General features: G+C 43.8%; 1 protein-coding gene across 5 annotated transcripts in view; it reads left to right on the forward strand.

Moving 5' to 3' along the window:
• Positions 1-22,953, forward strand: part of LOC310695252 (opioid-binding protein/cell adhesion molecule homolog) — a 748,573-nt gene that overhangs the window by 709,634 nt on the left and 15,986 nt on the right. For all 5 annotated transcript variants that reach the window (XM_083479393.1, XM_083479392.1, XM_083479395.1 and 2 more), the window contains 3 exons: positions 16,879-17,013; positions 20,830-20,950; positions 22,720-22,871. In XM_083479393.1, the coding sequence (XP_083335519.1) occupies positions 16,879-17,013; positions 20,830-20,950; positions 22,720-22,871 (408 nt within the window). The remainder of the gene's footprint in view (positions 1-16,878; positions 17,014-20,829; positions 20,951-22,719; positions 22,872-22,953) is intronic.

Raw genomic sequence — 22,953 nt, forward strand, 5'->3', positions numbered from 1 at the left:
AGAGTTACACTTTGGTTTTATCCACTGCCATAATGCCACAGAACTATCACTCCAGTCACCAATCCCTCAACAGAGTCATGTTGGCTCACCAAATACCCTCAATAGGAAGCCAACTCCCAATCTGGTTTACTAGACATTTTCAAAGAATATATCTCCTCTGCAGACCACAGTTCACTGACTGGTTGAACTCTCTTGATTTTTTTAAAAAATAAAATAAATAAAATAAGAACAGTTCAAGCTGAATGCTGAAAGATTTGGGAGAGATAAAAGAAAGTACTTCTGCATACTTAAACTATGGTACTCACTCCCGCTTGGATGGCTTTGAAAAAGCATTTGACAACTTCGATGACTATGAGCCACAATTCAGTTGTAAAACATGAGTTTCTGCAGGGAAAGCTCCAGGACAAACAACAACAACAAGTGCTTGGACATGGAGCTTTAAAGTCCAGATCTGTGCATAGAAATGTGGCACAAAAGGAAATCTGGATGAGCACAGAAGAGAGAGGTGAACAGGCAAACATTTCCACAGGCATTTACCAAAAAGCAATTGAAGGGAGAGGTGGTTTTTGAAATCAATAGAAGTATAATCCTAAAACCACAAGGAGCTGTTGACTCAGCCCTAATAGAAGCTCAATAACCTCTTTTAATTGTAATTTAAATTTAGTTCCATTTTAGTTTTAATATTTAGTTTACACCAATATTTTCCCACTAACCAGTTTCAATTCACTCAGGACTGAGAATACTTCATCAGTTTGTGTTTGCTTGCCAATAAACACATCGGGAAGCATCCTCTGTGTTGTCTGTGGTGGAACTTTCTGGGTACATTTAGGCAAGAGTGCAGGGCCCCTGTTTTGGTATAAGAGTTGCACATATACATTCAGAGAAGTGGAAATTTAGGGATCTCTATTAGTATTTTTGAATCTTGAAGATGTAGGAATGCAGGAGAAACCTGTTTCTTCTGTTTGTTTGTTGTATTTTAATGAGAAACTCTCTAATTCACACCTCTTGAACCAACATGCAAACCAATTCTCCAACAAACCAATGCGCACAGTGATGCATATATTAGGGGTGACTGCAAAAATTGCATATATTACTGAAAATGATATACAAAAATGCATTATATTATGGAGAAATCCTTGCAAAAAATGTGTGTTAGTCAAAACTGCAAACAAAAATGTGTTTATTGGGAGAAATTCACACTGAATTGTTAACTTTTCGTGAGGATTGTTTCTTTAAGAAAAAGAATCAGAAATTGCTGCATAAATGTGTGGAACAGAATTTAAGACTGGGGAAATGAGAAACCACAATTGATAGATTTGCCCACCCCTTTGAAGAGGAAACAGTGGCCTTGTGACCACAGTTATCTGTTTGCCATGAATACGCCATTTTGGTCTGTTTTTCTTCCGGCTAGTGTGCTTTCCTTGGCTTAGTGTTACGCCCATGCTAGGAAACATGGTTTGTTTCATGCCAACAAACCATGGTTAAGAATACAAGAAGAAACCTTAGCTACAGATCATAGTTTGTTTGGAGTAAAGCAAGCCACAGTCTCTGGTTGGGATGTAAGACTAAACCAGGGATTGTGATTTACTTCCTCGCCATGCAAGCAGAGAGGAGCAAAGTGGCCAGGCTAGTATTTTCTGTTGCAGTTGATCGTCCCAAACAGGTGAGAGGTTTCAGAATATTTTTGTTGGATATGCAAACAAAGTGGTGCTATAAGTATGCAAGCGGCTGTGCAATTAAGGCATTTTGAGCTTGCAATGGTAATTCAGATCTGCATTAATTTTTATGCCTTTCTGTGCTTCTGAACGGGGAACATGGTGTGCGATTAAAACAATCCCACATGTGATGATTTGGATCTCTACTGCTGTCTGTCCTCTTGCAGCACATGTAGGGTGAGGCCCATTTTGCATAAGGTCCACTTTTGCCATAAAGTCTCATGAACATGCCAGCATGCAGAAAGCTGGACTAGTATTTGCAGAAATAAAAGGATGATTTTCACACATCCCTAGGGATTCATCTAGATGAATCAAAAAGGGGGCGTGTGTGTTTGTGCTCTTGGGAAGAAAAAAGCATCAGCTCTCCAAATTATAGACCTTGGAATTTCTGGGGTTCTTTTCTTTTCTTTTTTTACAATATTTTTGTTAAGAGCTATGAAAATAAATAACTCACCACACTCACTTCCCAAGCAGTTTCTTTGCTGATAATTGAGATGCATTAGGGTGGCTTTTTCCAAGCATTAATTTTAAAAGTTATTTCTCTTCGTGGGCTGCAGGGGAGCTTTGCTTGATGAAGTTTTGTTTCGGCATTTGCAGCACTCTGAGATCTCCTTTAGGCAGCCAGCCACCCCAGGCTATTCCTTTTGTTCTGAGCTTCTCATTTGCAGATATATAAGCCTTTGTAATATCCCTTCAGTTGCAACCCCTTGAGATAACAATGGGCTAGCATCCCACACGAACAAAACCTCAGCTCATATCCCTTCAACTTGCATAAAATGTAACCTGAACACATTTATTACTATTTGTTGCATTTCTATCCCGCCCCCTTTTTCCAAGAAGCTTGAGCTCCTTGGTTCTCCTGATCCCCGTTTAAGCCCTGCAATAATGCTGTGAGGTTGGCTACGATGAGAGGCAATGACTGGTGCGATGTCACCCAGTGAGCTGCTTAGCTGAGTGGTGGATTTGAACCCTAGTCTCCCAGGTCCTAGTCCAACACTTTAACCACTATACTACCACTGACTCTCTTTGATGGGTGCTCCAGTGAGATGGAACTGGTTATGTGAGTATGAATAGGAACTACTGATATCCATATGCAGGAGCCATACAACAGGAAAAGTTTATGCCAACATGGTGTCTTCCAGATGTTGTTAGACTACAGCTCTCATCCACTGACCAGCTGCCATACTCTAGAGTATTGGTGGGACAATGGCTGAGCATCTTGACATGAAATGGGAGTTACTCAGCACATTTTTTTTTCCAATGGCACCATTGGGCTTGTTTACAAAATGCTTTGGCCTTTGACATATTAACTGGGGGGCCATTCCACTGCACTCATTCACTGGTGTACAAGATGCCAACCCTCCACTTTCCAACTCAGCTGGAAATGGTTATTATTGGGAATATTCTATTTGCTTGTGCTCTGTTTCTCATGCTTTCCCATCCGTGCTAAATGTTGTGCAGCCTCCAAAGACAGGCCATCGCCATCATTCTCAGGCCACCAATGTGCACACGGAGCTTCAGGTTGATTTACAGGCGTGTGTTTGAATACTCCTGTAACAGCTTTGGGAAATACCAAAAGTATACCAAAAGTGAAGCTTTTTCCTGGCACAGGTATTTCATTTCTTTATTTGTTCCCTGCATTTATATCCCAACTTTTTCCTCCAAGGAACTCAAAGGTGGTGTACTTGTTTTTTCCCACGACTCCTTCTTTGTTTGGAACTTCAGGTTCTCGGGGATCCTACAAAGGCACGGTTTGGCTTCCTGTAAACACCTCATTAACAAGCCACAACGGAGCAGTCCGTTCCTTCTGTAGCAAGAGCCATTTCACAGTGGCTGGCTAACTACATCCTAGGTGCCTGGGTTGGGCCCAGCTAATTAAGATATATTGTCCTCATGCAGCATAGGGGTGGAGAGGTTGTCTGAGAGGTTATGATGCATGGTAAATGAAGTCTTGCTGTGATTTTTATTTTTTTATTTTTTGCCAGTTCCCAAGGATACAGCTTTTTAATCTCTGAATCCAGAACCAGATAGTGAGAGAGACATACGGGTGCACTTGAAACAGATGCTTCATGCCTCTCTCCTTTCTTCCCTTCTCATAGAATAATAAATTGTCTGAGATACTGGGGGTCATCTAGTCCTCGGGCTAGCATCTACAATGCAGGATGCTCCATATGGGCTGCCCCATCTTTTCTGGGGTACTTAGTGATGCTGGGATTTAGGATACCTGTAGAGAACAATAACAATACTTGCTGATTTGGTTTGTCAATAGAAGTTATCAGCATCCTTCATAAAAGAGTAAAATAGGCAGCATATTCAGCCCCAAATAAATGATAATGACTGATAATCACTATGTGCCAGGAGAGACACTGCGCCACTTAGTTCTGAGTTGCTTTTGTTTCTATAATGGGCTCTCTGCAGTTGTTCATCTGTGCTCGGCCATCCTTTCCCTTTGCAAATGACAGTTCATGTGCACCTCTGACCCTCTTATACGAGAAGAAGTACCCAAGTCAACCTTTGTTTGTTTGAGCAATTATAGAAGGCAGCAGCTTCTGAGCGGTAAGCTCATGCTCCCATTGTGCTCGCTCATGTTTTTTGTGCTTCAGAGTCAGTGGGGGAGGTTTGAGTTTTGATAGCTATTCAATATAACTTTTCAAGTATTGGGTGATCTTATATAAGCCATGGCTGATTGCAATTGACTTTTGAAACATGACAGATTTTCCATTCAGAGGCAAACTTTCTCCCCCTGAAACCTTTTGGCATTGCATGGAACTTGCACGGTAGTGGCAAATTTTAAAATTATCATAGTTATGAAAGTCATCTTTTAAAGGTGATCCCGTTTTGCTGCTACAGAAGCCCATGACATCTCATTTTTTTGGCATTTTTAAAACCATCAACGCACAAAGAGTTCACTGCCATTTTGAATAGGGACATAGGGAAATCACTTATATCTAGTCAGATCATCGATCTGTCAAGTCCAGTATTGCCCACATTCTCAGCAGCTGTTCAGGATTTCAGGCAGGAGTCTTTTCCAGAGATGCCTGGGATTGAAACCAGCACCTTCTGCATGCAAAGCACATGCTCTGTCACTGAGCTGTCATCTACCCTGAAACCAATCATCCGCTATATTGGATTCCCAAGAGCTGAACAGTTTCATGCTCAAGCTAGACCATGATCTGTGCTTCAGGAAGAAGTTCACCAAACCATACATCTTTGTTTATTGTGCTGCTTTGTATATTTATGCAAAAAATAATCATGCATCAGTAAGTGTGGAAAGTTATGTGTGATGTGAAGGAGATGGTAATATTTGGATTCTGATGGGAATTGAATCATGGCTTGTAGTTGTCCATGAATGGAGGGGGAGGGTGGGTAAATTCAGTGTGGAATGGTCCAGCGTATGGCTATGAATTCATTCTGCTCGTGTGGTTAAATGTTTCCCTTACGAATGAAATGGAACTAGTAGTGCCAAAGGAGGTGAGGCAGAGAGAATTGGGAGATAAGAGGAATGGAGAGAGAAAATGAATAGAGAGATATCTAGGTGAAGTCTGATGGATGGTTCCTCACTTCCCTTGCTAGGTTGGTTTCTGTTCGTTTGTTTGTTTTTGCATTTTCACCGCTTCCCACTTCAGATTCCTTTTTCCTCCCTGAGGTCTTCCGATCACCTATCATCATGATGATATAAGCCCCTTCTCTATCATCTCCATACACATTGTCGTGGCAATAGGGCTGAAGTTGCTGATGACTAATCCATCTTTAGAGTCACTTCAGGTGTTTCTGGTGGGATATCAATCTTAGTGGCTCAGCAAGGAATCACTGGTGCATCTCATTGGCTTGGCAGACAGCCTTGGCTGCTGGTAATGATTTGCTCGATGAATTGTGATGAGAGATGAGGCCACCCTGAGACATTCAACAGAGAGAGACACTGCTTGCCTTTCAATGGGCTGTTTTAACTTCCCTGTAAGAACTTCCAAACTAAGTGACTAATGACTTGAAACTCACGCTCATGTTCTCAGAGTGAGACAGGAACGGCCTGCAGAATGAACTCCTGGAATCCATTGCTCATATTAGCACTCAAGCTGAAATTAGCTTCACACCATTGAAAAGTATTTTGACATTTCTGGAGCTGTGGTAAGGTTTCCCCAGCTACATATCTTTGGTGGAAATGTTCAAAAACTGAGGGCTACTATACAGACGTTGTCAGCTTTCTTAAGCATATAATTCCATTAAAATTAGACATGTTCCTACTGGCTGTATTAAAGATTCAGTTAATAAGTGTAATTATCAATTTATAGAGACAATGTTGATCATGGCAGAGAAAGAAAAGAAAAATGCTGATTGCTGCTAAATGGAAATTTTACAGACATTATGTCCATTGGCTCCGTAAAACATGGCATGTATCCAAGTTAGGAACGTCAACACTTTCTATAAAAAGAAAGGCATTCTTTAGCTGACTTGGGAGCTGTTTTCTGCAATATTGGGTAGTTAATTATGATTGAAGTAATACTGTGGTATGTGTGCTGTGGTTATGTTGTGGGATACTTTAATGTAGAGTTGTCTTGTAGATATTGGATTTTTATGCTGGTTTTAATATTTGCATGTGTTTTTTGCTTAAAATATTGTAAGTCACCTTGAGTTGCCATTGCAAAAATGACTAATAATAATAATAATAATAATAATGATGTGCTCTGAGAATACCCTTCACATGTTGTATGTCCATTTAAGTGAAAAACTTGTTGCTTGTAACAGAATGCTTACAGAGCAAAGCAGGTAGTTTTCCATATGTGAGCATCCTATGGGGTGAATGCAGGCTTTCGCTGAAGCCTGGAGAGCGAGGGGGGTCGGTGCGCACCGACCCCACTCGCTCTCCAGGCTTCAGGAAGCTATCCACTAGCCGTGGGAGACACAGCTCTCCCACAGCTAGCGAAGAGCTTGCCTGCACCCAGAAGCTTGGGGCGCGCTGAGCTCAGCACTCCCCAAGCTTCGGGCTTCGCGCAGCGCTCCGCTAGCCGTGGGAGAGCCGCGCGACTTCGCGCAGCTCTCCCATGGCTTGCGGAGAGCAGCCTGTTCTGGGGGCTGGGGTTGGGGGAAGCTTGGGCTTCCCCTGCCCCAGCCCCGCACCTGGGGAGGGGGGAAATAACATTTTTTCCTTTACTTCCCCCCAAAAAAACTAGGTGCGTCCTATGGGCCGGTGCGTCCTATGGGGCGAAAAATACGGTATATTGAAAATGCTCATCCAGTATATTTTAACAGAGTCGATTTCTGCTCACTTGTAGTACTTCTGCAGCTCTTTCACAAAACCAGCATTCTGAAATGCAGAAGTCAAATTTGAGGGGTAAAGCTTCATCAATAAATTTCACTAATCTTATAGAAACATTTTGGGTGGGGTTGTTTGCTTTTGTTTCCCTTGAAAGTTCTCAGAATGCTTCTTTAGACAAAATCAGCTGATAGCCGAGAGATGTCTAGGGATGGCTCCTGAGAAACATTGCCTAGATTGACTTGAAAATTATTTGACATCTTTTTAACCCAGGAATGGGGAACCTGTGACTTTCCAGGTGCTGTTGGAGATGTATCTGAAGGACCACATGTCCCCCACCCCTAACTTAGGAAGTTTGATATAGGGAATATTTCACTCATAATTCTAAGACTGATGTTGCAGAAAAAGGGCCCTTGCAAGAGATGGGCCAGATATAACTCTGTAGCTGGCTATAGAGCACAAATTGTAGTCCTCGTGGCAAGAAACTACATTGGCTTATTTCTCTTAAGGTATTTTCTTCAAGCCATACAGTAGATCTACCACAGAGCTAACAACCAGAAGCCTTTGGATTTGGTGACTCTTTCCAGGGATGTTCTGCAGTCTGTGTTTTCAAGGTAATTATCAGCAGGCTAATAACTTGGAACTCTTCAACACTGGAGTGCCAATGTGTTGGACCAGGACCTGGGAATTGCATGAGGAGGGGGAAAACTACATATGCTACCTTGAGCTTCTTCAAGAAAAAGGTGGGATCTAAATGCAATAAAATAATAAACATATATATTATTTGAGCCTGTATGGTGTAGTGGTTAGTGTTTTGGACTAGGACCTGAGAGTCCAGGGAGGGTTTCGAATTCCCACTCAGCCATGAAGCTTACCAGGTGACCTTGAACCAATAACTGCCTCTCAGCTTAACCTTTTTCGCAGGAGGAAAGGTGGGATAGGAACACAATAATGAATAAATAAAATAGCACTTTGCCCCCGCTTTTTCTGTCTGTCTCAGTGAGCTGGCAACATCTACTTTCCACCCAAGTCAGAAGCAAGAAGCTCAATGCCCCACTCCCTTTTTATTCTGGCCCAAGAGATGTCTCATTGTCCTATCGCTGAAGTGCTTGTCATGCCTAATTTTACTTTTTTGTAATTAGTACAAGTGCATCTTTTTCGCGTTCTCCTTATGCGCCCCCAGCTCCCCCCTCCCATTTGCCTACTTTCTTTCCACAATGTCATTCGTAATTCCAAGAAGTTAATACTTGATTAGTAAATATGATGGTGAAAGAGTTCTGGCTGCACAGAAGCATCCATTTACAATCTGGCTGTGATTGAAAAATTACGTTCAGTTCAGTAATAATTGATGAAAATGGGCTCCTTTCTTTCTGCAGCTGATTTGCTTTGTAATTGTGATTTAATAATGTAAATATCACTTGTTTTCTCCGGGAGATGAATTGCCTTCTGATTTGTTAAGCACATGGGGTCTGGGCCCTTCTGTCTCATCTCATCCTCAGAGGGAGGGGGACATGAGAACTATTTGCCTTTCCACAAGGGATTCTGGAAGGAGAGGGCCACACGATGAATCCTTGTTGATTAATGATGTTGCTAGTTCGTCTTGGAACTGGAAGATTTCCAGGAGGGCTAGCAATTTGTGCCTATGTTAAAGACTCAGATTCTTTGAGAACAGTTCAGCTATATATATGTAGAATGGTATCGATGACCCAGCAAGTTCCTCATTCAGATCACATTGCAACTATGATTTCGGACCTTCCAATCAGAGCATAAGAATATAAGAAGAGCTTGCTGGATCAGGCCAATGGCCCATCTAGTCCAGCATCCTGTCCTCACAGTGGCCAAACAGTTGTGGGAAATCAGCATGCAGGATTCAGGCACAAGAGCCTTTCCCTCTCCTGTGGTTTCCAGCAACTGCTGCCTCCAACTGTGGAGCACCCATCAACAACCCTCTCCTCCATGAGTTTGTCAAATCCATCTTTAGAGCCATTCCAGTTCAATAAGAATGACACTACCACTTTGAGGGACAGCTGGGGCTAGAGATGGGGGTGCTTGGCTCTGTGTGAAGCTGATTTTCCAGAGCTGTGGTTTGGAACCAAGTACTTGACTGGCCCTGACCATCCAGGCATCACCAATGACCTTTCCTAGATAAGAAGAGCTATGAGAGGCTTCTGGTTGGGCCAGGACGTTGCTTGCTCGACAACAACACTCTTCTTCACTCTGGTGCATCCCAGCAGGTCTTTTGACTCTGGCTCCTGGCTTGGCCTCTTGGCTCTGAATGAACTCCATATTCCCACTCTGTCTGCTATCTGCATCTGAGCCCTGATGGCAGCCATTCCAGCCACCAGCCTGCAATATCTGTATGTACATATATCCAACATTCTAGCTTTCTTCATGTGTTAGAAGAAGGAAAAAAGAAAATATGTGGAGGCTCAAACTGGGTAAAAGGACTGGCCTTGAAATGTCCAATGGCTCTGAACTTTGCAATGCAGTTTTTCAACCAAACAATCCATCTGTCTGTCTCGAAAGACAATGGACTGTGCTTCCAGGGGTGAAGTCAAAACACTGCGTTAACAGCACCAAAGTGACCTCCCTGGAGCATAAGCCTGGACAGTGTATTTGGAGGTCCTGGCTTGCCCAGATGACAAGACTTCCCTCTTGGCCACACTGATATGGTCCGAAGGAAAGCAGAGCAATACCTTTGGCACCAGCTTAGATTATGCATATTATTTATTAATGCCACATTTATTGATGTGATGCAGAAATGTGGAGCACTGAATTTAAGATAGGATAAACCAATACTGACAGATTCACCCAGGAGGGAACAAGGCACCCTTTAGAATTGCCTGGAGACCACAGCGTAAAGCTAGAACAAATGGAAGATGCCCTTCCAATTTCTCCACGCTCACCTCTTTGTTGAGGATGAACACTTCTGCGTGCACCCAATAGACAGCAGGCCTCACTCTTTCAGATTAGCTTGCAATTTGGGGACAGTATCACTCCAGAGCATTCTAATGAACTGTGAAATGAACATAATGTCAGTCGCCGATGCAAATGGGCCCATGCCACCACTGTCGCTACTGGGTTGTTTTGCCTGGGAGCTAACACAGGTAATTTAAAGATATTAACGAACACTGTTAATTAGCATCATTATTATACTGCTGAGTCGGTAGGCCTAATGCGCAGTCAGATAAATAATCCTGCTGTGTCAAAGACTCTCCTGTGGAACCTGCAGGATTAAGCAGAAAGGGATTGGTTCACTCAGCACTGTCGGACATGCTGCAGTGTTCTTTCCGGAAAGGGGCTGTCCTTGCCACAATCTTTGCCCTGGTTGGAGGACAAGACTTCATGTGTTATAAAAGCAGGAGACGGGCATTGGCCTATGGCCTCCCCAACTCATGATCTAGAAATCTCTGTTTCTATTCTCCGTCACTCTCTCTGTGCAATTTCACTTGGGGAGCCACATAGGCATGCAACCTACTATGCCGAAGAGGTTCTCCTGTGCATAACCTCACTGACATGAATGAAGCTCGTCTGTAGTTTTACACAGCTGCCTTTAAATTCAGTGAGCTTTGTGCAGGAGAACTATTCAGTGGATTGCGTCCTGCACACATGCAATTCCCAGTAAAGCCATTCAAAGAGGGGCAGTTGCAGTTAAGTGTAGCGCTCCTTCTTCAGAAGTGCAGCTACTGCTGGGGATTACACAGCCAGTCTGCAGGTTCTTTGTACTCCACAAAGGCAAAAAGGGGGTTTAAAGCTTATCAAGCTCAGTTCAGCTCCTTCCACATTGGGGTGGGGGAGAAGCTTGATTAGATTTGCATTTAAAGGCAAACTAACCTAACTGGCAATTCCCAAAACAATATGCAAAAATGAAACACAGCAGTTGTTCAAAATCCACATTTCTTTGAATGTTGTAGTGCAAGTTCTCCAGCCAAGTTATGTGCACAAAGATTCATAGACATGGGGCAAAGTATGCATGAAAATGCATATATTAGTGAAAACACCTGCATTATAAATATAGCTCACTTGTGCCTTAAATATACCCACAATGCCAGCAATGTGAGATACCACACATGGGGAGATGACACAGTGGGGGCATGTGAAGGACTCATGGGATTTATATAGGGTTCAGTTTCTTTATTAAAATAAATGTCCTACTTTGCATTTTTCTTCTCTCTCTCTTTCTCTGGATAGAAAGATAGACAGGCAGATAGTTATAGGTTAAGCATGAAATAGGACCTTGGTTAGCTTCTAGTTATGGGTGGATGAATCTGTCTATTTCAGTTTTTCTCAGCTTTCCCAGTTATTCACATTTCCACATCAGTTTGTGGTTGTTTTTTGTTTTGTTTTAAGAAAAATCCTCATGAAAATTCACCAGCATTTTTGTGTCAGTTTCTTCTACTAAACAGTTTAGTATGCAGTTTTGCCTGACACACATACTTTTGCAAGGCCATTTCCCCTAATATATAGTGCACCTTTGGATGTTATTTTCACTAATTCATTGATTTAGATGCACACTTTACCCCCACTATAAGCCTTTGTGTACATATTAATTGGCCAGAGAACTGCATTGCAAAATTCATAGTAATCTGCATTTCCTTCCTGGGATGGATCCCTTGCTGCCAGTAGTGTTTCCCACCCACCCTTCTCATGAGAGGGGCTGCCCTGAGCTGCTGTAATGGGCAGAAGTAGAGCACACCCTTGAACATCACCACATGTGGCAAGGCGCAGATATACTGATGTCCTTGATTGCATCTTGGACAGTGAAGAGGAGGCCGGAGCTGTGCCAACCATGCTCTCAACCACAGTCTAAATCAAACACAACAAACTGTTTCATTGAAGTGCGAGCCAGTAAGACAGTGACCCTGGGGTGCTTTCTCCAAATCGGGATGACTCCAGCACAATCCAATTGCTTGCATTAATTATGGCAAAATGAGATGCCGGGGTTATCACACTTTTCATTAACTCCAGTGTTGTGAAACTCAAGCTGCAGTTCTTGACAAAGGGGAATATTTCATTTGGTGTTCCTCTCTCTCTCTCTCTCTCTCTCTCTCTCTCTCTCTCTCTCAACATATAGATACATATATATTCCTGGGTTGGAGGAGGCAGTCTACACCTCTCTTCACACATTAAAAGGGACCTCTAAGCCTGTTCACGAGAGCGTATGTGTCATTTGGATCTGCTGAGTGTGACAGGGGGAGGAACTGGATGAAGCAGAGGTGTCCCTTTGCCCAGTCACACCAGTAGAGAAGCTCCTTTTGTAAGGAATTCTGCAATGAACTTCCACAAGAGGCTAGTTCTTTGACAGTAGCCAACAGAAACCCCCCAAAATGGGGAATTTCAGGAGTAAGGAGGTGAGCAGAGCAGGCTTGGTGCAGAATCCACTGGATTCTGAGCTGGTCCGACTTTCATCACGTGATGGCAATGAGTTCTCTGTGCTGCACAGTAATAACATAATAACCTCCTGGATCAGAGCAATTGCCCATCTAGTCCAGCATTCTATTCTCACAGTGGCCACCCAAATTCCTGTGGGGACACCCCCCGGCATGTGACTCCTGTTGTATATAAGTCACTCCAGGATCACAAATAACGTGAAAGGTAAGGCACATAGAATTCTAAGGGAAGACCAAAGGAGATCCAGTAAGATGGGTGACATCTCTGAAAGTTTCGCACATCCCTGCCTGAAGGAGCAGAAGCATCTTCCTTGAAAATACTGTTTACCGGAAGGAAGAATATCTGCAGGAGATGCATAGCATGGGGGCACAGGGCCATGCCTGCCCACTTGGGTGACGCTGGCTTGACCTGCTTCCGCAGAGCGGTCCACGCTCTGGATGTGATTCCAGCCTCCCATGATTGATGGTGCTGTGTCTGTCATGCCGCCTCCTTCTGAAAGTCCCCATTTGTATCCCTGTAGATTCTTATCTCACTAATGTAGCAAGCCGGGCTTATCTCTTCCCGAGGCTCCTTCTGCACCAAAAAGAAATCACCTCCGTTATTTATGTATTTCTGTCTCCAGCTCGTCGAATCTATTTTCTTACACTTCCAATTATCTTTTATAGAGATCAACTGGAGGATAGGGCAGGCCCGTAATGACCTCAGGATTATTGGATCATTACAAGGAAGGGTCTCTGGCAAAGTGAGCCTGGCGTTCTCCTCTTCATATTTCTCCTCTCCTTATTATTCCCCCCTCCATCTTTACAGTCTCATATGCAGGCTCCCTTTCCCTGTCACCTCGTATTCTCCGTATTTATCATCTCTCTGCTGCTGCATATATCAAGGAGGTATAGACATATCAGCTTATTTCTGTCCCTTTTCAGTTTCGTTCACGTTCAAGAATAAGTCTGTTCTGTCTCATTTATTACAGACTATGAAAAACAAAAAAAAAACAAAATTTCCTCATCTTAATTGTGCTCCTCTTTGGATGCAGCTTTCCCCAAAATATGCAAGTTTGCACACATTTCCCCATAAAATATGCAAGGTTATGCAATACAGTCATACCTTGGAAGTTGAACAGAATCCTGCAGCCAGTGAGAAGCCACAGAACCTGTCGGACGTTCAGGTTCCAAACAATGTTCGCAAACCGGAACACTCACTTCCGGGCTTGCAGTGTTCGGGAGCCAAAACGTTCAACTCACAAGGCATTTGGGATCCAAGGTATGACTGTACTGCAAAGGGCACGGTAGTTTTTGAATGTTCTGACAACCAGCTGGTCCTCATTTGGCCCAGCTGTATCTTTACTTGCCCACACCTGGTGTGATATATTGCTACCAGACCAAGTTCAGGGGGTTGGTTCTTGCATACAAGTCCCTATACAACTCAGGATCAGCTAACTTGAGAGGATGCTTTGACTCTTGCACATCCGGTAGATTGCTGTGGTCTGTGGAAGAGTTTCTCCTGCAAGTTCCAAAAATCTCAGAAGCCCTTTCTGCAGTAACTCAGAGCAGGGTTTTCTTCAGTGTGACTGCTCCTGTTCTGTGGAGCAGCATCCCTGTCAAGATATGACAGGCACCCATTTCCTGCACTTTCTGGAAATGTATTTGTTCTAAAAGACTTTCCAGCTGGATCAATGGGTCTTTACCACGAGTGTCTACTTCATTAGGGTTTTAGTCTTGCTTTAAATGTGTGTGGGGGGTTTGTTTTTGCATTTTTAATTATTGTATGTGTAATTTGCCTTGAGGCAATGGCATCTGCCCTGCATATAGAAGGTCCCAAGTGTCTCCAGTGAGGGCTGGGAGAGATTCTTGCCTAAATTCTGGAGAACCACTATCAGGCAGTGTCAACAATTCTGAGGCAGATGGACCAATGTTCTGACTGTGGGATGTAATCAACTGGAGCCGTCAAATACAACATTCCTTGTTCCCCTAGAGTGGACGCAGGCAGGGGGATGTTACTCCAGCTGATATAACTTCCTGTTCCACTGGTCTGAAGTGTCCTCCCCCTGCTTGTGACCAGGCAGATGGGCGTGACCCTGGCTCACTCCACAAAAGAGCCGAGTCACACAGCCATCTTTCTCTTGATGTCATTTTCTCTCTTGATGCTATTTTCTTCCCTTGATGCTGTTCTCTTAATGTATTTTGCCATCTGCTGGCTCTCAGATGGGCTCAATCCCCAAATGGGATGACCTCACAATTTGTTCTGTAACTACTAGCTAAAGCCTGCCTTCAGTCATCATACTGTGAACTGAATGTGAGTGAACTTCTTAATACTTTTAAGGAAAGTGTCTTTATTCTTTTAAGAGGGATCAAAGGGGACACCAGAAATAATCCAGTCTGGGCAAACCAAACCGGATTGCTTAACTAAAGAGATTCAAACGAATCTGCAAACTAGCTTCCTGAGGTATTGAGGGGAATCTGCTCTGCTACATGACTCACTAGCGTGAGTGAAGGAAGGATAATATTTAATCAATATATCCTCTCCTACTATCCTTAATATTCCCACACTGACAAGGCAGCTTCGTGTGCTCCTATGATACCTCACATAACGCAGATGGGAGGAGGTGGTGGTATTCACCTTGTGCCAGAAAGATCAAAATGTGGGCACTAGGCATACTTCTCTGGAGAAGGCATTACTTAGTCTGTGTGTACCACTGAAAATACACGCTCTCTGGCCACCTCACTGTTTATTTTCTCAGGCTTTGAAATTTTAAATTCCATTTTATTTTATTTTATTTTATTTATTTGCATATATGATGATTATGGTGATGTTGCCATAGGGTGGGCTACAACAATTCAGAATTAAAATTGTAAATTTCAAATAGATTGAATTGCAAACAAACAACTAAAATATCCTTATGTGCTCGGTTCATTGATTTTTCATAAATGACGGCCAAACTGAAGTATCAGTGGTTGAGCTCTCTAACACAACTCAGATAGAAGGATTGTTAGGTTGAGATGAAAGCATATTTGTGGCAATGGCCAGGGGTGGGGTGGGGGTGGTAGTGTGGTTAGCAGCAGCCTTGTGTTATCGACAAAGCTTTGTGGGATTGTGAATCAATAGGTGGGAGGGGAGTTGTGCCACAAGATGCAGGTATGTAGCCAGGACCAGGAACACCTGTATTATGTCTGGAGTAGCAGGTGGCATTTCAGTTTCACTGTGGGAGTCTTTTCTGGAGAAGAATGGGCAAGGCTTTCATGCTTGTGTTTTATTTTCCTTCCTGTTTGAGACCTGGAAACCAGCTGTTAACCAAAGCTGCTCCAGCGTGAGAACCTGTGGGGGGTTTACGTGATACTGTGTTTGGAACTGAAGGGAAGGCATGATCTGAAAGCTTGGGCTTCCATTGTCTGCCTTCTGAGGCTCCCTCTGACATAAGGCTTGCCCATTGTGGGAGGACACCTGCCCCTTAAATCGATTCTGTTGTCCTTTTTAGAATTTAATAACTATAAATATAAAAATCCCTCAGCCATTTTCATAGGCAGAGTTGAAATCATTAGTTTGTCTAAGAAGGGGGTTCTGATTCTTGACTTCCCTCAGCCACAGACTCTCCCTGCTCACTAAACATTGTTACCTCTTTGGCTCCTGACACCTCCTCCCCATCTTCTCCCTCCTCTGCCCACAAATCATTGTCCCACCACCAATCCCCTGGCTTTGAGCCTTCATCCTATGGGGGTTCCCCAGATGGTGCCTTCTACCACTCCTTCGCTTCGAGCCAGTCCATGACATTATGGTAGCATGAAGCATGCGTCCATCAGTTTATACCAGTGAAATAGCTATGCTTCCAGTGATTGTCATTCAAACCAAGGAAGGTTGTTTCAAGTGTTACACATCATGTCATCTATAGTCACATCTTTAGCAACACCCTGAGATACTCTTGAGTTTTAACAATTCAATCAGCAGATCAATCAACTAGAAATGTACGTGATTAAGTAGATGACCAATTTTAATCAGTGAGGGCAATTTTAATTGGTTGCATAGAGAATTATGGTCATGCCTATTTATATTTTTAAGGCTCCCGAGTCTGGTGTTTTGTTGTAGCAGAGGATATAGATATATATGAAAACTGACTTTTCCTTCCACTAACGAGCCTTTGTTTATTAAGTTGTAAGGTATATCTCACACTTCCTTTGCTGTTTAAAGAAAGGCACCTACCAAGTTATTGGAAATAATGCAGATCTGTGCAAATTTAATTGAGTAACCAATTACAAGGGCAGATGGTTAATCAACAAAAATGATTTAATCAGTTGACAGCCCTAGGAGTTGCATTGGGGGACAACAACAACAACAAAAAGTATTCTCAGCATTGCTTGTCAAAGCAACTAGAAAGCTCCAGGTGTTCAATGGAGAGGCCCACCTGCAGATCTGGCCACCTGTGCTGTTGAGAGGACTGCTTCAAAGTGCACAATTTAAACTGCAGCAGCAAAGGTGGTCTGGAAGGCTGCCAGAACTTTTATCCTCTGTGTTCCTTCTCTTCTCTTCCAGGTCAGGGATTTATGAGTGATGATGAGTACTTAGAGATCACGGGGATCACAAGGGACCAATCTGGGGAGTATGAATGCAGCGCTGTTAATGATGTCGCCGCACCTGATATCCGAAGAGTCAAAGTCACCGTAAACTGTAAGTATCCCACATGCCAATGAATAACATTGACTTGCACTTACATCAGGGGTTGGAAACCACAGGCCTCGGGGGGCAAATGTGGCCTGCCAAGCCTCTCTGTTTGGCCACCAGCACTCTGCCTAGGTCATGGCAAGTGCTTCTGCCTGTCTGGAATTTGCCCTTGAACCATGACCATGCTGGACTGAATGGAGAGGGGTCTCTATGTACATTTTCAGAAGCCTATGGGTCACGAGCTTGCCATACTAAGAACAAACAAAGAGCCTGCTGGATTAGGCCACTGGCCCTTCTAGTTCAGCATCCTGTTCTCACAGGGGACAACCAGATTCCCCAGTGGAAACTCCACAAGCAAGACCCAAGCACAAGAGCACTCTCCTCTCTTGCAGTTTCCAGCAGCTGGTGTTGAGAAGCATTACTGCCTCCAACAGTAAAGACATAGCAGAGCTTCATGGCTGGTAGCCACTGGTGGCCCTCTCCTCCTCCATAAATTTGTCTAATCCTTTTTAAAGCCACCCAAGTTGGTGGCAGTCATTGCCTCTTGTGGGAGAGACTTCCATAGGCAATATGCAAATCCATTTCCACACCCATTTTTGCTCCTGGCCCTATATTTCATTGGCATGTGGCCAATCGACAGAGTAATTTTGCCCTCAGTCTGAAAAGGATTCCCTGCCCCCGAGTGCTTATCAAAACCTATTCCATACATTGTCCCCCTGATCTTTACAACAATCCTGAGAGGCCTGCCATTGCTTTCATCCTCATATTGCAGAATGGGATTCTAATCAAACTCACTTCTGCACCAACTCATGTCCCCACCTCCACATTCAGCTGAATGTGCAGATCCCACCAGCTCATCTTCATGATACGCTGGGCCAGAATTTCACCCCAAGGATCCTAAACATGAGTAGGTTGTATATTCGCATATTCTGATTTAATAGCTGGAAATATATGCACGCAAAAGTAAAACAGCCAATTTCCACCAGAACCTCTTAAAGTCTATTTATAGCTGGAAATAATTGTAATAGCTCCCCCCCTTCTCTCTCTCTATTGCTTTCTTCTTTCTTTCCTGAGGAGCAATTCTTTTTTTTTAAAAAAAAGGGGGTGGGTTGGAGGAGAAAGAGAGAATCTTGGTGGTTAACCTTGCACACAATGCATTAAGAAATCCTCGCCTTTCAGAAGCAGAGCGCAGGAGTTTATATATATCAGCTAAATTGATATAAGAAAATCATATATATACATTTCATTATGTTTCAAGCCTTTTGGCCCTCTGGACAATTTGCTCTTTTAAGAGCTTGGCTAGCAATGCAGAGCCCGGCTGCTTTGAGTTCTTAAAACAGACACATCCCTGAAGCCTCTTGACATTTCGGAGGTGATTCCAGCTCCGCTGAGTCTCTGAACAGTTTAAAAGAAATCCGTAAAGGAGAATTCAGTCCTATTAATTGCACAGAAAGGACTCTGCGAGTTGTTGGCTTAGGGATGGATGTGGAAATGTAGGACCGTGTTCACCCTCGCAATGCCAGCTGGGCAGAATGTTCTGTTTCAACCAGGCCTGTGAAGCTGAAGACCTATAGAGCAATTGCAACAGAGTCTGTGCTGCATCAAGCCAAAGGGGGCTCACCCAGCATCCTGTTCTCACAGTGGCATGCCAAATGCTTGAGGTAAACCTGCAAGCAGAATCTGAGCATAAACATACCCTTCCTCTTCTGTGGTTTCCAGTTGCTGGTATTTAAAAGCATTGCTGCCTCCAACTGTGAAGGCAAAGCATAGTCATCATGTCTAGTAGCCATTGGCAGCCATCTCCTCCATGAATTTTGTCCAATCTCCTTTTAACACCATCTGTCTTGGTGACCATCGCTGCCTCCTGTGGGAGCAAGCTCCATAGTTTAACTATGTGCTATGTGAAGAAGTCCTTTCTTGTATCTGTCCTGAGTCTTCCAACATTCTGCTTCACTGGATGGCTACAAGTTCTAATGTTCTGAGAGGAGAAAAGCTTTTCTCTATCCACTTAATCCATTCCATGCATAATTTTACACATTCCTATCATGCAGCACCCCGCTGGATCAGGCCAATGGCCCACTGACTGCAGCATCCTGTTCTCAACAATGGCCACCTGGATGCCTGTGGGAAGCCTGCAAGGAGGAAAATAAAATAATAACAACAACAACAACAACAACAACAACAACAACAACAATAATAAAGGCTCTATACGGGTTCTTGGGAACCCCATAAGGGAAAGGGAGCAGTTTTTCTTACAACAAAGAGCAATCCACTCTGGGTGGCTTACAGCACATTAAAAAATTGTAAAACATTAAACATTAAAAATTTCCCAATACAGGGCTGCCTTCAGATGTCTTCTGAAAGTCACATAGTTCTTTATTTCCTTGACATCTGACAGGAGGGTGTTCCACAGGGTGGGTGCCACTACCAAGAAGGCCCTCTGCCTGGTTCCCTGTAATCTCACTTCTTGCAGTGAGAGAGCCACCAGAAGGCCCTCAGAGCTGTACCTCAGAAGCTGAACAAGGGAGGTGGGGATGCTCCTTCATGTATATGAGCACAAGAGCACTCTCCTCCTGCAGTTTCTATCAAGTGGTATTCAGAAGCATTGTTGCCCCTGACTAAGCCCATCAAAAGCCTAATGAGGAATAGGGATAACCTATAGCTTTATCTGCATTGCTCTTTGTTGTAAGAGAAACTGCTCCCTTTCCCTTATGGGGTTCCCAAGAACCCGTATAGAGCCTTTATGTAGTTTCTCTATCGGCAGGAGAAAATAACAGAGGCCAACCAGAGAATATTGAGAAGCAAAGCAGCTAGTAAGCCTGATCTTTATTAAACTGTTGCAACAGGGTGCTCACCCCCCACCACCACAGGAGGGAGGAGGAATGGTGTGCAAGCCCTTATATAGGCTTTGGAATTGCCACCCTGTAGCTCAAGACCACCCCCACCCCCCAATACATCATCAGAAGGGGCGGTCTATCACAGAAAGGGAGCCGGCGTACAGCTTTCGGGTCATGTGGCCAACATGACTATGCCACTTCTGGTGAACCAGAGCACCACACTGAAACACCGTTTTCCTTCCCACTGAAGCGGTACCTATTTATCTACTTGCACTTTGACATGCTTTCAAACTGTTAGGTTGGCAGGAGCAGGGACCGGACAATGGGAGCTCACCCCGTCGCAGGGATTCGAACTGCTGACCTTCTGATCAGCAAGCCCTAGGCTCTGGGGTTTAGACCACAGTGCCACCCATGTCCAGTTAATGGGTTTACCTGGCTGTTAATGGGTTACCTGGACAGCCTGACCCTTCTTTTGTGATGATAAATACTTAATTCCTACAGGCTCACCCTATTCATACACAAATGTGCCCTTAAGGCAGGACTAGTGAGCACAGAGACAATGGGGAGGCTTTTCCCATTTCCATCCAAACTGACGAGGAATATTTGAGGTCACTGAAAGCGTCAAAATGGCTTTAGGACTGTTTTCCTGTACTGTTTCAGACATGTGGTTTATATATTTATGTATGTGTTTGCCTGGTATATTTATGAACATATGATTTTTATATATGAGACCTTAGAAATCCTATAACACTCTTCACCTCCCTAGATTCAGAAATGTGTGGCTGAATTGGCACTGGTGTTTGGCTGCTCCAGACTGGGGAAGGCAAACAAGCAGCCACACTGCACAGCCCACTCCCTCACTGGAGTTGCTGGGGGAGTGAAAACCTCATGTGCTGATCCCACAAAAGACAGCAAGGCATAGTAGAAATTAGGCAGAGGTAAAGGACAGAAGTGATGCTTAAAAAAAATCTCTTTCCCTCCGCAGATCCTCCATCCATCTCCAGTGCTAAGAACAAAGGCGTCTCAGTTGGTCAGAGGGGGACACTGTCCTGCGAAGCCTCAGCTGTCCCTGTAGCGGAATTTCAGTGGTTTAAAGAAGAAACCAGGTACGCAAGCAAGCTGTTCAAAGGATCCATGGCAAGGAGTGACTCCCCCAGGCCAAGATTGCTCCATCAGTCAGATCAGCAGTGTTTACTTTGAGACATGAGTCAGCCTTTGTGGAATGCCCAGGCTCAATCCTAGTGGGTGTGAAGTTGCAAGAGCGCCTTTGAGCATGTGCAGAGGGTCTTTGAAACTGAGTAGTTGCATACAAGCCCACCCCAATATATTTCTGCCATGAAGGGGTTCTAAATTAAAGGGCACTGGTTTCAGGCAGGCTTTGCTTCTGCCTTGCTTCTGAAATTAAATGTTGCACATCTAGGGGGACTCGTGATGAGAAAGCAATCCCTCCCCGTGCCCATACCTCTCCCCAATCTTCCTTACAGCAATCCTCCAGTCTCAATATTTCATATTAAAATAAAACAACAGACTAAAGGATTGCAATGTTTTAGGGATTGAGATTGCATTGGTTTAATTTGCTTACCTTGTTTCTTGAAGCCCATCAGAAGGCTGCATATGATATGGGGCATGATAGAAACTAAAAGCAAAATAAATGCTACATAATTTTAGCAATTATTTCCTGTGCAATTTCAGCTTGACTGTATTGTCACTTGGCTGTTGCAGGTTTTCACCCTGCTTTGTATACTTTGCCCAGTAGACAGTTGGGGAGGGTGTGTGTGAATGAGTGGCCCTCCAGGCATTGTTGGACTACAACTTCCATCATCCAACAGGACACAATGGCTGGGGCTGTAGTTCAACATCTGGAGGGGCACAGGTTCTCCAGCCCTGAAGTTTGCTCCTGAGTCCTTGAAAAGCCAGCCAAAGTGGAATAAAGTGCTTCTTAAATTCATTGCCCACCACCAAAAACAAGCACCATATTTCTACTTCCCTCCTGGGCAAAGTTTAGTAGATGTTGCCTTGCAATGTCAGATCATTCTGCTTTGCATCCAAAGCTGGTAGAACCCTTGAAGTTAATGAACGTGACTAACTTAGGCCCATCAGTTCCATTGTTCCTACTCTGAGTAGGACTTTGTTGGATATAGCCCCCCTGTATTTCCCAAAGCCCAGTTGACTGGTGCCATTGGCAAGGAAAGAGGAATTCTAGGAAATGTAGAATGCTGTGTTGTCATGATGTAAGCTCTATAACGTGCCACAAAATGGAACTAGGCAGTCTAGTGTAGTGGTTAGAGTGTCCAACTCAGATTTGAGAGACTCGGCCTCTAAAGCCAAACACAGCCATGATGCTCAATGGGCCAGACAGCGTTGCACACCCTGGTCTACCTCCTAGGCTTGTTGTGAGGATAAGAAGTGAACACCGGGTGTGACACTCTGAGCTCTTCAGAGGAATGGTAAAAAATATAACAGCTAGCAATGATGCTTATTATTGGTGCTTTACAAATTATGGCTTGTATCCTACTCAGAGTAGACCCACTAGAGTTAATTGTATGACCCATATCTTTAAAATAATAAAGTTTATCATATAACGTCTGCTATGGCCCTTAAAAAGTGCCCTTTTCCAGGTCTTTGGAGAACCTTTTGATCTGAGATGGTGGAGCAAAAACAGAGCCTAAGAGCCTGTGGTGACTACAGTTCCCAGCAGTCCTAGCCAGCTAGGTGATGGGCATTGTAGTTCAGAACAATCTTTAGGGTCACAGGCACCACATCATTGGGATAAAACAAATCTCTGCATTATACCCCATCCCTTCATAATCCTGGGAAGGAAATAAATCCCACTTCTAGTTTACATTGATGAAGTAAGGATGTTGTCTTTTTCCAGATTAGCCAATGGGCTGGATGGCGTGAGAATTGAGAACAAAGGCCGGATGTCCACACTAACCTTCTTCAATGTATCAGAGAAGGATTATGGCAACTACACCTGTGTGGCCATCAACAAGCTGGGAAACACCAATGCCAGTATAATCCTGTATGGTAGGTGCCCATTCCATTGGGATACGTGGAGATTCTGTGCTGATGGGATAACAGTGGAGCCTTGCTAGAAGGGATTTCAAAG

This window comes from Podarcis liolepis (genome assembly GCF_965112155.1).
Source record: "Podarcis liolepis genome assembly, chromosome: 16".
Taxonomy (NCBI): domain Eukaryota; kingdom Metazoa; phylum Chordata; class Lepidosauria; order Squamata; family Lacertidae; genus Podarcis; species Podarcis liolepis.